The 16,707-nt window shown below is 41.3% G+C and overlaps 1 protein-coding gene across 1 annotated transcript; it reads left to right on the forward strand.

The window, feature by feature from the left end:
* Positions 1-1,278: 1,278 nt before the first annotated feature.
* Positions 1,279-16,271, forward strand: wu:fl23c11 (interleukin-17 receptor C). Its single transcript, XM_030785051.1, has 17 exons — positions 1,279-1,307; positions 3,444-3,768; positions 10,235-10,259; positions 10,465-10,590; positions 10,736-10,843; positions 11,077-11,177; positions 11,286-11,406; positions 11,491-11,526; positions 11,820-11,959; positions 12,128-12,187; positions 12,347-12,401; positions 13,004-13,212; positions 13,336-13,389; positions 13,484-13,535; positions 13,675-13,770; positions 13,938-13,976; positions 14,183-16,271. Exons 2-17 carry the CDS (start codon positions 3,658-3,660, stop codon positions 14,989-14,991), a joined length of 2,142 nt encoding a protein of 713 aa, XP_030640911.1. The 5' UTR covers positions 1,279-1,307; positions 3,444-3,657; the 3' UTR covers positions 14,992-16,271.
* The last annotated feature ends 436 nt before the right edge of the window (positions 16,272-16,707 follow it).

A 16,707-nucleotide genomic window follows, 5' to 3' on the forward strand; every position in this document is an offset into this window, starting at 1 on the left:
ATTCCAAGTAATTGTTGTCAGCGTAGCTGTTGACGGAGCACATCCTTTGTGAACTTATATTTAAAGAAATCTCCAGCTGACGCAAATAAGTTGGCACTCAATCAGTCATTTTATCCATTTTGCATCTGAAAAGAAAACAAAGTGTGTGAGAGTGAGCCAGTTCAAGTTGGTGGCTTATTTCTTTTGAAAGGCTAAACTGTCTTCGGTTTTCCATGTTCGTTTACTATAAGTTCGCACCCCTAATCTTTAGACACTGTGACACAGGGAACAAACAAGTGAAAAGCAGAAAAAACTCAGAGGTTTTGTTATTTACAAATGAGAATGGATTTAAAGACTATATAATTTTGTTAAATCTGATTAGATATAGGTACATTTCTTTGATACAAATAGGTTTGATTCCGATAGTTTAGTGAGCTTCGCTGATGTCAAAATAATACGTTACTTCAGCATTACTCACACATGAGTTCACACAACCAAAAGTACTTAGCAGACTTTAATTTGAACTGAGTCGCTCCATTGGAATAAGACGCAGAGGAACAGAGGAGACAGGAATGGAGAGAGAACACAGTGACAGTAAGACCTGTGACTTTACATAACGAGCTAGTCCATTTTGCGTCCACAGTCCTGATACTGTTACTATAGGCTACTATATAGTACAGGGGTTCTCAACCTGTGGGGGCGGAACACCTGCGAAGGGGGACGCAAGATTAGGAGATTTTTTTAACGCAAACCAGCAAGTACAGTGAAAAAGGAGGGGGGGGGGGGGGGGCAAGTTCAAACGTAGACGGCGGCGAGGGTATCTAAAAAGCCCCCGATATACTATAAACTGGGTATGGGGTATACTGATATGTTTCTGACATTTGATCGAGTTCCAACGTAAAAGGGCTTTTTCCGAGGCAGGATCGGGAAGTTTGTATTTCAGTTTAAATCTCATAGAGTGATTTTCATGATGTTTCAGAGAAGGGATCACCTGGAAAAGTGAGTCATACTAATTAAAAGAAATTGCTGAGGAGTTGTAATGTTTTCATGAGAAGTGTCTACCGAAACCAAAAAAAAAATATTCGAATGTTTTCCAAGATGTTTTAATGAATTGCGAACTATTCCTGATTTCAGTTAATAGTAGACAGTTTATAACAAAATTTAGCTCATGTCCACTCACGGGAGACGACCGGCGGGGAGGCGGGAAGGGAAGCCCGGGGGCGGGGGGGGCGGCGTCGATGCAGCGCGCTTCCTAAACGTTTGTCACCTGGCGAACACTAGTCCAATGACAGAGTCGCCTACAGCGTTCACGTCGAAGTCTTCGTCAGGTAAGGCGAACTGCTGCACTCCGTGACAAATGTATGAACTTGGTTCTCTGTTCTGTCGCACTTAAATCATAGCCTAGGCTGCTCTCGTTTGCTTGCAGTCCTTACAAATTGAGCGTTCGGTAACTTGGTTAAACTTGAACATCAATGCGAAACTGTACCTTGGAAGTTTCTTCTCTATGTTTAAAATTAAAACAGTGCCCGGCTGATTCTACGGAGCTAATGTGATTTAGGTTCTTATTCTGATCTCATTCTGGGCCTTTATCCAGCTATTTCCCCTGAGTCAGAGTTTGCGTCGATGTTTAATTCTCATATATGCTTTGACTTGTAGGAAAATAGACGCCGTAAATACAATTTTAAAACCTTATTTCACATAGAATGTACATCCATACTGAACTGAAACAACACAGAAAGTCCCAAATAGAAAGTATATTATATTCACATATAAAATAAAATTATATCGTGGAAAACCACCAAACTAAGCCCACATAAAAGTCTAGAGGCTAATAATTTAAAAGAGAGTGAGATTTCGCCGTAGTGTTAATACTGCTTTAACCTACTTGATCGGGAGAATCTATTAACTGAAAGACTGTTCTTTTAATTAGAGTAGTTCTCGTTTCCCTATGATGATAGATATCCTTAGTCTGCGTTGTTTTGATACTTAGGGATTGGCGTAATGTTGGGTTGGCTGCTCATATGTGTTAGTTGGAGTTTTCCGTTTACTGCATTTCCTTGAAAGTAATTTGCGTAAAAATAAAGAGCGAAACTTTGACAGTGTGAGTATGTGTGTGCGTGTGTAGGTGTGTGTGCCGGGGGGCGGGGGGTGGCAGAGCGAGAGAGACGTTTACGTTAACGTTGGTTCTGTGATTAATAGGCAGCCAAAACTGATAGAGAGCAAGACATGACATAAAACTCATAAAGATGCGAAGAGAAGATATTTGTTGGAATCGTCCTGTCTGTTTTCAGCCCCGTTCACACTGCTTGGAGTGGGACAAGGTGCTTCCAGTCCACCATTCACATACTCCATTTACCAGACTGTTGAAAATCCACCGTTCAAACACTCCATTTGCCAGACTGTTGAAAATCCACCGTTCGAACATTTCATTTACAAGACTAGTAAATGAAAATGCAAAACATTTCGCCCCTAGTAATTTACTGCTATTGCACTGCAACTTCTTGTTGACGGACACAGCGCATTTCTTGGGTACCAGTTCAATACTTGGCTTGATTACAGTAACTCAAGGACAATACATTATGTATACTATGAGTAGGCTGTTACCTTTTAGAAAGACTGCATAAAAATAAACTGCTTCAGGATCATTCTCATTACAGGAAGTCTGTAGTAGGCTAAGCCTAGTGTGAAGCGAAAGCGCTGAGGTACTTTAAGTACACAGGAGAACTAACACTTCACATCGCGGGCACATTATTTTCTGGCGCCGTCTTTACATTAATGAAACTCAATATAGGCCTACGTTTAAGCAGCAAACATATAGTTCTATATATAAAAATTTCAGAAATTGCTTTGACAAAAAAGACAAAAGGCAGAAATGGATTTAATTCTCTGTCAGTGATGTAATGAGAACGCTGGAGAGTGGCGCAGTGATAATAACCGAATATGTGGGTAAAAACAAATGACAGTTAGCCAAGTCAGTTTGACAGTTGAATTTTAAGACGGTGCTTCAGATTTTACCGTGTGACCTCAAAATTAATGGGGCGGGTAAAATTCGAATGCCAAATGCCAGTTCTAGCAACATTTGATGTTGTAGCCTATAACTGAATAACTGACAATTTGTTTTAATTCTCTCGTGGCTAAAAACTTGCTACACCTTTAAATATCCAAATAACAGATAGATAGATAGATAGATAGATAGATAGATAGATAGATAGATAGATAGATAGATAGATAGATAGAAGTTTTTCAGGCTCTGTTCCACTCTCTCTCTCACGCTCTCCCCCGCTTTCTGTCTCTGTCTCACCCTCTCTCAAGCATTCACACGCGCACTCTCTTTAGTCCCGAGACTGCATAACTACCTTCCACAGTCCTAAGATTACATTGTAAACCCTTGTTCTCTCTCTCTCTCTCTCTCTCTCTCTCTATGTGCCCTTCTTATGTGTCTCCTCTGGTCCGGATCGTTGCAGGTGTATTGTTCTGGTGCGCCTCGTCTTACTCCGAGATGTTGGAATGACGCCATGCCCCGCCTGCATATAAGTGAGGTCTGCAGTCCAGCTTTTTTCATTCGTTTTAAAATAAGCGCCAGGATGTAAAGGGACCTATTTAGACATCAGTCGCACAACAGGATCACAACTTTACTCCCCAACTTCAACGCGACTTTGTCAGTGGAGCTGTGAGGCAATGCAGTGGTTTGGGTCGTTCTGTTATCTGCTTTCCATGTTCCTTCACCTGTCAGCGGGTGTTTTGGAAACTATTGAGTCTGATGAGAATCATCAACTCACTTGTGGCCAGGTAAGGATGACACTTCTCCGTCAGGTGCAGAAAAAACTGACTCTGAACACCCATGACGCCTGTCTGGTAGCTTATATTTCTTCATTAAAATTAAAACGTCAATGTTTTGACATTATGTCAATGGCACATTAGGCCTATATTCAGGGCTGCAAAGTAACAATGTAGAAATACCTCGTTACTGTCCTTAATTAGTTCGGAATTTTCGGGCTTTGTACTTGGGTACTAGGATTTGTTGCAGTTTGCACCTTTGCTACACCAGTATTCTGAACCAAATGCATACTTTTCACTCCAGCACATTCATGCTGAGACCCCTCGCTACTCCTTACATTTATTTGTCCAATTAAAAAGTCAGTCAAGTCCCGCCATCCGTGCGAAAAAGCGTATAGAATGTAACCTCTCTGGTACATGTATATGGGAGTGCTCTCCGCACTGTCAGCTCCAAAGAAAAAAACAGTCCATCTTCCAGGCTCTGCACAGGCGCATCCAGGTCTAGATCGCCAGCCACTGGGAAAAAAATAGCACGACCCGGTCATTGCGAGCACTGACCCTTATCATCACCAGTCATACTGGAAGGAAATATTTTCTTCAGCTGGAGTGAAATGATAAAGTATGTCTAATTGTGTTGACCCAGCGACACCAAATTTATGGTATTTAAAAACTCGCCATCGATAATATTAACTATCCTTTTGATACCGCAAACCTGTTGTCATAATTATATGTACAAATTAGTCTTTCTTGTCGTCACTGTAAACATCTAGAGATTAAGAAAAATTTACCTTACAAAATTTTCATTAAGTAGCAATTATCACGGTTAGGGGTAAGGGGAGTGGGTCGTTTGTTATACATTTGTACCTTACTTGAATAAAATGATAAGTGATTAATCATTAATCAGATAATTGTCTTGTTGAGACAGTTTTATCTGATTGTGCTTCATAGCCTATTACGAGTTTCTCCACTGTTACTGTGAGGCTGTGGATGGTTTGCTTAATATAAACCTAATGAATTTGAATTTACAGTATGTACTGTTACTTTTGATACTTAAATACACCTAAAACCAAATAATTTGACCTCTACTTAAGTTGTAGCTTATTTTAATTGGTGACATCAGCTTTTCTTTAAGTAATATTCTGATCCAATATATGTACTTTTACTTAAGTACGGCATTTGGATGCTTTTCGTTCACTGATTATAATCCACAGCGGTCGGACACTGGACCGACACCAGCGCGTGTCAGATCTCTTTGTGTAACGGCCTTGGTGGGTTCAAGACAGATGTATTGATGCTCAGGTTTAGCTGGGTTGATCCCGAACTAAGCAAACACATGTCATGTTCGAGTCACCATCTTAGTGTATATTGATAAGTGCAGGCTTCTAAGGCTTTGGTCGAGTTTGATTATAATCCTCTTTTGAAAAAATTTTAGGTCCCTTAAATGTTTTTATTTTGCTCTTTTGAACCGTATTCGTAATTTCAATTTTTCCCCAGGTGCTTACAAATTTATCTAGGTTCCCCTCATTATTGGAGTTACAATTAATCTTGTAGATTTTGGCGGAGCTGTCTAATGTGTTGTAGACAACTGAAATGGCATTTTGTCATCTTGTTGGAACTTCCAGGATTCACAACACAGCAGTAGAGCATATCTAAAGTCGGCTTTGTTTACGGTCACGAGGTGGTTGGTTGAACAGATGGCATTGTCATGGAAATCTATGGCGAGGAAAGATGTAGCCTACGTGACGACGATCGAGCGCACACTCTTTGGATATAGTTACCTGCCTCATTTTGCAAAATTGCAAAGCTTTATTTTCATTTCTAAAGTACAAATATAGCAGTACAGTTGCGTCGTAACATGTCTTGAGTAAAAATCGCAAATTTCAAATTGTTGTTCTAGCATTTAAAATCATATTTTTGAGAGTACTTTGAAATTTCTAAATTTCTATCACCATATGATACTGGAAGTATTTATGCCCTAGTTGTGTTGTGGTGTAATAGCCTGGTGCTTGGAGTAGCAGCGGCATGACTGCTGACAGGGATTTAACTCTGACTGTACTCTGGAGGGAGGCTCGCTCTGGTCCCCTCCTCTGCTCGCTGGTGACTGGCTAATAAGCAAACCCTCCTGGCTAATAAGCAAGCCCTCGTTCTTCTGCACTACCTGTACAAGTTGTTATGACATGTTTTTTGCCGACTCGGTTGATAGGGGAAGGTTTTGCTCCTGTGAAGAGGTGAAAGAACAACATCCAGCCAATCTGAGTGCTAGTGGTCCAGTGTTTCCTGTTTCAGTCTCTGTAGGAAAGCAGATGATATGAATATAGATGAAGGGGTGAATAGTCCTCATGAAACAGTATGATATGCGTTATCATATGACCTCCAGAGATGATTGGAATGGTGCTTTTATAAATAAACTTGTGATTTTTACTCACATGTGAAAATCACATCTTATCTACACATAATATTGCATGTGGGCCATGGGAGACACTGACATGAGGGGCTCAGAGACCTTGTGTATAGATGAGTAATATGTATCATCTCCCTATAAAGGAGATACAGAGCCTGAGTCTGTGTTTGTATTTGTTTGTTTGTATTTGTGTTTGTGTTTGTATCTGTATTTGTGTGTATGTGTGTGTGTGTGCGCGCGCGTGCATGCGTGCGTGTGTGTATGTGTGAACTTTTAACCATATGCAAAGCAATGTAGGTCGAACAGAGAGTCAGTATAGATGGGAGAACAACACAGTGCACACACAGTCTTGCCACAAGATTTGCACACACCCATCAACTCAGTAATCAGCTGCTGTTTTTCCCTGTCTGCCTGTCTCACCTCACTCGCAATAAACTCTTATGCATATACCTATTTACATGTTTATTTTTCCAAAACATGGTTTGTTCTGGCTCTGTTCAAATGAAGTTAACCAGACTGTGAAAATCACTTTGTTTACATTTTAGCACATAACAATATTTAGATATTTACAGGTACAGAGTTAAAACAACCTAAACTATAGGAAATAAACATTTTTTGTGATGATACAGACAGTTACACTCAGTATGAGGCAAATGATTGGATGCTGTCTAGGTTTTGGCAAAACAGTACAGAGAAAATCAATTTAAGACAAGCAGGTCGATAATTCAAACTCCAGACTCCACCAGCCTTGATCAATTATTAAATCTTTATCCAGAGGTTCCGTCTTTGGCAGTGAATGAATGGAATGTAAAAAAACAAGTTTTTCTTAAAACTATCTATATATATAACTACATCTATATCTATATATCTGTATCTATATCTATATCTATGTGTACATATATCTCTATAAGTTTATGTTAAAACTGTCTATAAATGTCTCTGCTGAATATATGTTTAAAGACTTAAGGAAGAGATTTTAGAGTACATCCATACTGCACTGTCTCTGTATCTCATCGTAGAAAATCAAGGAAGACATAAAGTGATGAGAACATGTTTACATTACTGTGAAATGTGTTTATATGACTCTGTGTTCGGAGTTATTCAAAGTTCATGGTTTGAACAGTCCAGCTGGCTTCACACACTATGGCTGCTGATTAGCTGATAAGTGATATCTGGGCCAGTCTAGGACACAGACAAGCAGGGCCAGGCTGAGATCTCAGGGCTCATTACATATTCATGAACCCAGCTGGACCTGACACCCAATTCCAGGGCTCCTGTGTTTGGTAACTAGGGTAATGGGAAATGAGAGTGAGGTGAGAGTCTGGAGACCAGAGTCATTGGAAGAATGGTATTGGTCAGTGTTATGCATTGCAACCTGAGTTAACGTTTAAGTAGAAACTTGTCCTATCATTTAACCATAATCATAAATACTTCAAGTTTATACTTATTCTGACTAGAGGGCAGTGGACAGTGATGTTAGACAGCCAGAGAACTTTGTTGGGTATGTTAGCGGGTAGAGTATTGTCCATGTGTCTCCTGTCCTTTGCTGGCAGTGGACTGACCATGACCTGCACTCTGTCAGCCTCTCTGATGAATAAACTGGTTTTGACCACTGGGTCACCACTAGTTCTGTGCTGTCATGAGTGGCAAAACATTCCCACGATAGCTGTGACTCTGCCTTAGATGAAAACTTTAACTGGTATATGTTGTTTCTCGTGTACTGTTAGCATTACATGACTCTAAACTTTGACTTTAGCCCATTTTCCCTCTTATTCGCACAGACACACAGACACATGGGGCAACCCACCTGTCCACCTGCTTTAAGTGACATCACCAGAGCATGGGATTGTGTTGCTGACTGAACACTGTGTTTAGTCAAACGGACAGGACATGTGATGGTGTTAGTGACTGAACTTTGTGTTTAGTGAAAAGCTTGTGCTGATAAGGTAGCAACCAGTGTTGTAGCACTCAAGATTGGTCTTGGTCTCGAGACCGCTCTCGAGACCACTTTTTGAAGGTCTCGGTCTCGTCTCAGAATCGACCGCATTTTTGCTCAGTCTTGTCTCAGTCTCAGACACAGAGGACTCGTGATTTTATTTCAAGACAGGTTAAGACCACAACTGCTGGGATAACTGCGGTGAAGTTATCATGAAGTTAGACATTTGCCTGACATTCACCACATAGCTAGATCTCTATCTCATTAAAAGTTATATGAAATACTTACACATTATGTTATCCTGCCCTGTATTCAGTTGTGAAATTATAAATAATTTTTTGAACATGACATTTAATGCAAATAAAGAACAATTTAAGGCATGTTGTTGCATCCTACTGTTTATTCCACCGTTGGCCTTGCACGGTAATGGCATTTCAAAATAAAAGAACCTCGAAAGTTGGATACTGAAGGGTAATTTGTGTCTTGCAAGTAGAATATTGGTAAAGTATAAGTCCAGGCATGGTTGACAAATTTTGAATATTTATATTTTATGTTCAGTTTCTCATTAAACAGTAGTAAAGGCTTACTTATGATTGCTCTTCTGAATAATAACGATAACCTTTGAAAACACATTTTGGGGACCTTTCTGTTCAAAGGTTTGACCTAGTCCTAGTGACCAAACAGACATCTTGACATGTCATTTCAACTTAAATCTCAATAACTTACTAATATCGATGAAATTACCATAAAAGTACGATTCTGAAATTTCTCCAAAAAAAAAAATTGGAATATATATCTAAAATCAGTCCGGGTCAACTTCAAAGGTCAGGCCTGGTCCTAGTGACTAACGGATGTAGACGTGTCATTTCATCTTAAATATCAATACCAACCTGGAAATGATGAAATAAACACATAAATACAGTTTTGAAACTTCTCCGAAATTTGTGAAAACGGATTATATGTCAAAAAAGCACTTTTTGGGGTCAAGCTGATTTCAGCTCTTAGTGTTTGTTTGTATGTGGGTGTTTTTGTGGGGATGTGGATCTTTCAGTTCAAATTGTTTTGGTTTGCATGTTCCACATTTTATCATAAGTGTGTCATGTAGTGTTGGACTAGCATTGGTCTCGTCCTGCCATGGTCTTGGTCGTGACTTTGTCTCAACCCCTCAAAGTCTTGGTCTTGTCTCGGTCTCGATACACTCTGGTCTTGGATTTGGTCTTGGTTTAGGTGGTCTTGACTACAAGATTGGTAGCAACTTTGTATACAACTACATGAATAAGAGTTACCTATGTTACCTATGTTTAATATGCTATGTTACCAAAGCATATTAAAGTGTGTGTGTGTGTGTGTGTGTGTGTGTGTGTGTGTGTGTGTGTGTGTGTTAACGGATTAGGTCAGTAAGAATGTAATACAAAAGAGTATTTATGATCTCTGTTGTTTGTTTCTGCACAATGACTCATGCACCTGTGGCTATTTTGTACAAGGTCTATGCAAAGGAAACTGCATGCTTATCTCAGAGTGAATGCAAATCTGTGTGGGTGTATATGTGCTCCTAATTGTTCTGCCCTTGTTATATTGTCCAAAGTACAACCTAACAAGCAGCTAAATGCCTTCCTGTAAACACACTGCAGATGATCTCTTCCAGAGATGCTGACACTAATAGAGAAATATATAAACATGTATCATTGCATTAGCATAACAACATGAATGCAAACCACTATAGTCAAGAACACACAGAGCTGGCATTTAAGAACTAAAGTACCTTGTGCTTATCAAACAAAATCAATGTCTCTTCTTTATGCCCAAATGAAAGAGCTCTGCACAGACACACACGGTACATGGAAGCAAATAACATAGCCAGGATTAATCAGTGTCAGCAGTCCTCACGGCAATCTTATAATCCAAATCCAAATTTGGAGAATATTCTAAATTAACAACTGTACTAATATCTGTAAAAGATACTGCCAACACTGCTGTCTAAAGGGCAATGAAACAGGACTGATTAGTTTTAAAAGAAATACAGGTATTTATCTGTAATGAATAAATCACTCGAAGAGCAAAAACAGGGAGACAAAGAACATTCTATTCATCACAGAAAACATAACACTAATCTTCCTTTCTTAATCCTTTTTCCCCTGCAGGGCTTGACTCACTGTGTGCTGTCAGGTAAATCAAATCAGTTAAATCAGGGTGAAGACAGAATAATTTTTTTTTCCCTGTTTGTCTCTATTAATTTGAAAATTTCACTCTTGCTAGCAAAGATTTCTCCTATATCTTAGTCTGCAGCATGTGGATAGCGTTTCCATATTTACTTTTCCATGATTAGTCTGGCAGAAAGATTTGTTCGAATCTGATCTTCTTTCTTTCTCAGAAGGGCAATGTGAGGATAATGATCATGTGTCTGTGACGAGTCTGGGTGCTCATGCACTGTTGTGCCGCTCTGGAGAGGAACCTTTCCATCCGTGCCTGAGAATCCACATCAATATTTCCATCAGAGGTGCACTTTCCCTCCTTTTCCTCCTGGCGTAAATGACAGAACCTGACACTCAAAGCTTGCTAAAGTCTTGCTCAGGCATCTCAGAAAATTATGCAACTGGAAAGTGTTCAGAGAGCTAACCTGTCAGACGTGTCTCCTGTCATAGGTGTGGATGACGCGTGGAGTGTATCTGGTGACACAAACAATGAGGAGAGTACCGAGGAAACGGAGGAAACGGGAGAGAGCGGCGATGAGGTTTCGTCCAGTCACAGCGGTACAAACTCGTCTTGAAATATACATACATTTACACAGCTTCTCTGTGCACAGTTTTAGAAAATATTAAGTCCAACATACAAACGAACAAACAATTTAACTAACTAACTGACCACCTAACTAACTCACTAGATAGCTAACTAACTGAATGAATGAATGACTGACTGAATAAATCTGGATGGTAATGGGTCATTATTCATGTTTAACACCTGTGTCTTGCATGTCATTTTGAAGGAACGTGTGTCCAAGTCAGTTACCAAAGCCCATCTTTCGGAGGTCAGATATCTCCCTCCTTCATAGTGTCCAGAACAGGGCAGAGGGGCCTTCTCATACAGGTATGATCCCATTAGTAATGCAAACTAAAAATAGCATGACTGTTAAAGAGCTCTGCCTTCTCTAAATTTCTAAATGTGATATTTGTGTGTGTGTGTTTGCAATGTTAGACATGGCTGTCTGTGCTGGTGAAGCTCAGAGAATCAGATTTTGGTGATACTGTTGTGGTCTACACCTCATCCACTCTGATTCACAACTTTTCTGCACGCTTACAACTGCCATCATTAGAAGGTCTGACACTCTCACATCATATACAGATTTAGAGAAAGAGATAGGATAAACAGTTGGAATAATGAACATACCTTTCTTTGTCAGGTTGTTCCTTAAATCAAGATGTTACACGCTGTAAAGGTAAGACAAAATTCACTGACACTTACCTAAACCCATCAGCCTGTGCCTTTCTGGGCAGCCACAATAAAAACCATTCAGAGAGACCTACTGTATCCCAGAGTCCTGTGCCCAGACAGGATGTGGCCTTTCTGAGGTGCCACAGTCGGTTTGGCCTCTTTAGAACGGTTCGCCACATGTGCTGTGGTTTGCTGTTAAACCTGATGCCATCATAATGTTACTGATTTTCTCATCCTGCTAAAGGATGATTGTTTGTTTGTGTGTGTGTGTGAAAGAAATCTCTGATGTTTCTTCAGTTCCTAGTCTACAGAGTGTGATTGACTGGAATATGGGTGTGGCAAAGTTGCAGTTGGATGATTCAGATAAAGCGACTGGACGTCGGTTTCAGGCCTGTAAGAGACTAGACAGGGAAGGAGGGTGCAGAAAACTGGAATGGGTATGTGATGAAGCCAGCTGATAAGGATTCACTGCTACAGTTCTACTACATTTGAATATTTGAGCTGTGATGTTGTCAGAAACTATGTTATGTAATAGTCTTTTTTTCTTACATTGACTGTTCAAACACTTTCTGCTGCTCTTCCTTTTCATTGGTCTCCGGCTGCAGGATGGACAAGAGGCATTTGAGATTTCACTGAGCTCTGTTGCCCCCTGTCTGTGCTTCCAGGTATCACATGAGTATGACAGAAGTTAGGACACACAGGCATCCACACATGTACACTCTCTCTTTCTCTCTCTCTCTCTCTCTGACACACTGACACACACACACACACACACACACACACACAAACAGTTCTTGAACATAATGTTCTCTGTGTTCTTTAAGGTTTGGTGGGAAAATGGACTGCGGAAGGAGTACTGCCCATTTATAAATAACAAAGGTATGGCAACCAATTTGACCACTCATTTTATAAATAACAAAGGTATGGCAACCAATAAGACCACTCATTTGACTTGTTTCACTAACCTGTTCTCAATCATCAAAGGTATGTCAAAAGGCAAAACAGTCATTTTCTATGACCCCAAGGGAAGGTGTGGTCAAGTGAACAATCCGAATATCAGTAATCCAATCTTCGAATAATCTGCATACATGTGACCAACACAGAAAACACATGTGAGGAAAACTTGTGAAAATGGACAGTTTGTTGCGGATAATTGCCTTGTTTGCTTTGTCGTGTGTACTTTTTGGGAAAAAAAAAACTTTTTTGGTGTTTTCAGTTTGTTGACTGGCAACTGAGTTCCATCCAAAATTTCTAAGCAGCTAGTTCTACTCATCATCTTTTCCTTTTCCATTTAAAATGAATGTTTAGATGGTGTACATTCACTTCCTCAGATAATGTAGCTCTACTACATCAACCTTAGGGTTTTGCAGGATTTTTCAAAAGATTAACCAAGAATTGTTGTATGAAAGACAAGTGTATGATTCCTGCAGATTCCCTGCCATGTAAATCAATCTCTCTGTCTCTCTCTCTCTCTGTCTCAGATCTCTTAAGGACTACTAACCTGTCTATCTCGGTCATGGAGGCACAGACTAATGATGGAATGATTGACAGTGGGCGCACTGCTCTGGTGTGGAACATTACTGCGCCTTGCAGGTTGGAGGCTGAACTATGGCTCTGCATGAAAGGGGCGGAGCCTGACAGCGATTGCCAAGAAATTAGCAATGAGAGACAATTCAAAAATGGACACTGGGTATGAACCAACACTCTCCCTACTAACTGAACCAGTGCCAGTTTGTTGATTAAGCTCATAATGATTCAGATGGTAGATTGAGTAGGGAAAACTGATCTGAGACATACCTTGTGGTTTTTGCAGTATTTGAATGGAGAGTTCATTGGGGTGGAACGTCATCCATCACTTTGTGTGCAGGTAAGGGGAATGTTACACATACGTTTTTCAGTGTGTGTTCTGTGTCTTACTGTTTGGTATATGTCTTTCATAATGCTGTTTCGATCTCTCATAGATCAAAGTGAAGAGTATGGATGCACATTTAGGCCCAGTGTGCCCTTTTAAAGGTAAAGATCTCAGTGAGCTCAGAGAGCACTGATTACATCACCTTTATGGCTTTCAGTTATAGGTCACCCCTATGGCTTTCAGTTATAGCCAAAGAGCTGTATTATATAGCTGTATTGTGAGCGTCTCTCTTTTTTCCAGTGCCTAGGTCTCGATGGAGCTCGCCAGTCCTGATATGTTTGTTACTCGTGTGTCTCTCGGTGGTGGGAGTGTATGTGATTCATGGCACACTCAAACGTGAGTTTAGCGTCAGCTCTGACACACACACACACACACACACACACACACACACACACACACACAAACGTTATACTCTTGCTTTGTGCATTGTAATGCAAGTTATACAAAGGATACACACTCTTGTTTGGAGGAATGGTTAGAAATGGGGTTTGTCTGCTTCACAGGCTGGGCGTTTAGATGGTTGAATGTGGAAGACATAAAATGTAAGTTCTCTCATTTGATTGGCCTCTTTCATCTGCCTTCCATACATTTAAACACCACAGAGTTAATGACAGGATTTAAACTCTCTCATCTCTCTTTTCCTTTGTCTCCATCTTCATTTTTCAACATCTCACTGTCTCCTTTACCTTACAACTTTGATTTCTGTCTCACTCATTCTCCCTCCTGCTGTCCGTCTCTCCTTCCATAGCGGCAATCGGAGGGGGGCACGTTATACTGCTCTACCCACCTGACGCTGATAGCAGCCTGGCTGAACTGGTGTGTCGCCTGGGCTCAGTTCTCTCTGCGCTGGGTTTCAGCGTGTCCCTGGACCTGTGGAGCCAATCAGAGCTCAGCATCCTAGGCCCTGTGCCCTGGCTACATTCCCGCCTGGACCGCATGCAGAGACAGGGCGGCAAAGTGATCCTGGTCCTGACCCAGGCAGCCTGGGTGCGTGCTGAAGAGTGGAGCCACAGTGGTGGAGAGAAGGGCGAGAGGAGAAATGAGGAGGATGAAGAGAAGAAAACGGAGAGAGGCAGTTTTGCCTCGCCTTACTCTGACGTTTTCAGCGCCTCGCTCAGCTGCATTCTGGCTGACTACCTGCAGGGCCGCGCTGGCGAGCGCTTCGTGTTGGCCCAGTTCGAGGCACAGCCGGCAGGCAGGCCCCAGGGTGACCCCCTGCCAGAGCTCTTCCGTGGGCTCCCTCTGTACAGTCTGCCCTCCCAGAGCCTCAGATTCCTCACAGAGCTTGTTCAGGGTGCCCCCCGTCTGGGGCCCAGTGGGGCCAAGGGGCGACGGATGCGGGCAGGAGGGCTCAGGGCAGCATCACGGGCACTGGCAGCGGCACTGCGGGGGTTAACGGGGGCCACGGGCATGTGTCGGTTGGCAGGACTGCCTCAGGACTGTGTGGGCCTGAGAATGGAGGACACGTGGGAAAGCGTACCTCTTCATCCTGAGCAAAATACACCACCATGCAGCCCTGATACAGCCAGTAGAGCAGGCACCGTGGACTGGGTCTAACTGGACCCAAGGCTGTGGAGCCTGGTTCTGAGAAGCATCTCAGCTGGACTTATGTTGGAGGAGAGTTTGAGAGGCTCAAGATCTGTGGTGGTGTTGGGAACTTTTTTTCAGAGTGTTAAATGAATAAAATGTCTGACTGAATCTTGAAAGGAGAAGTCCTGAACAGATCCAGATTAACTAAGTGAATGTTGTTTTTCTTTCAGGCAGAAATGGGTTCATGCCTGAATGACTGTGTATCTGTGGATGAAGTCTCACTATGCAAAACTGAAAGCAAAAGGCAGCTCCATTGTAAAGAAGGTCCTTATACACTTTGTGTTTGTAATGAGGGAAGAAAAATCATATTTCTTTGTTTGTGTTTCGATGTTGCTTTTCTTTATGTGTCATACATTACAGTGTAAACTGGAGTTTGCTAATATTTCTCTGCTGATTCATCCTGCCATTTTTTAAAAAAAAAATTCTTGTTTGTTGTCGAAAACACTTGTAGCATACAGTGCTGATTTGCTGCAATGCAATGTCGTGCATTCATTCTCCCTTGGCATGAACGATAAAAGGTCGGAAAGTCAGGCCATGGCAATGACACTCCCCACACACACCACCATTGAGAGAGAATAAAGGTTACTTCGACTACTGAGGTTAATATTTCTTGGATGTATCAGGTTACATCACTTCTCCTCTCCCAGTTTAGACCTTGTGTGTGTATTGGTGTGTATCAGTTCTTTGTTTCTGCACAATATACCATGGTGACAGGAGCTCTACCCTCTTAAAAAGGTATCAGACAGAAAGGAAACGAAGCCTTTCATGACGGGTTTTTTTTCCTTCTTACTCTGTTGTGTGTTGTGAGGGTCTGGTACAGTCTCTATTCCACTGCACACACGGCACCTTGCTCTCTGTGAACAGGTCTGTGCTGTCCTTTTCGGTTAGTTACTTTTGTCTGGTGAAAATCTGGAATGTCTGTTCCTGAGAGGTAGTAAAAATCAGGTCTTATACAGTCCTAGGGACTCCAAACTGTGGAGATGTACTGTGTAATATCTTGTCATGTAAATAGGTGTGGAGATGTACTGTGTAATATCTTGTCATGTAAATAGGTGTGGAGATGGACTGTGTAATATATTGTCATGTAAATAGGTGTGGTTTGATGACCAACACTGTTTGGACGTGAGCACACAACTTTGTTTCTCTACTGTTCACACCTGCCCATACTATGTAAATGTCCAGCCATGTAATGTGTTTGTATTTGTACATATTCTGTCAGCTGAATTAAAATTGTGTGTGTGTGTGTGTGTGTGTGTGTGTGTGTGTGTGTGTGTGTGTGTCTGTCTGTCTGTCTGTCTGTGAGTGTCTGTGTGTGGGTGGCGAGCGCGCCCTTGTGTGTTTGTAAAATTGAACTGTGTTGAGATTTTTCCATTTCATTTCATGACATGTACTGAAGTATTTTCTCAGCTCGTTTGCGATATTACGAACAGTTTAAACGACTCTGTATTAAAACTGACCCTGAACTGTTTATTTGCTGCTCTCTATCATTCTAAACATCTCTGCTAAAGACCAAAATGACTGTAATTTGTGAATGGCCTGAACAAATGCATGAATCAATGTACCTGACATCTCCAAATGAATGTTGGATGCCACTGACCAATCTTCAAACAAAGCCCACCTACTATTCAGTACACGGCGGCCTGTGATTGGTCACTTATGCAGTCTGTTGCTCACGATTGGACA

Source organism: Chanos chanos, chromosome 9, assembly GCF_902362185.1.
Source record: "Chanos chanos chromosome 9, fChaCha1.1, whole genome shotgun sequence".
NCBI classification, from domain to species: Eukaryota; Metazoa; Chordata; class Actinopteri; order Gonorynchiformes; family Chanidae; genus Chanos; species Chanos chanos.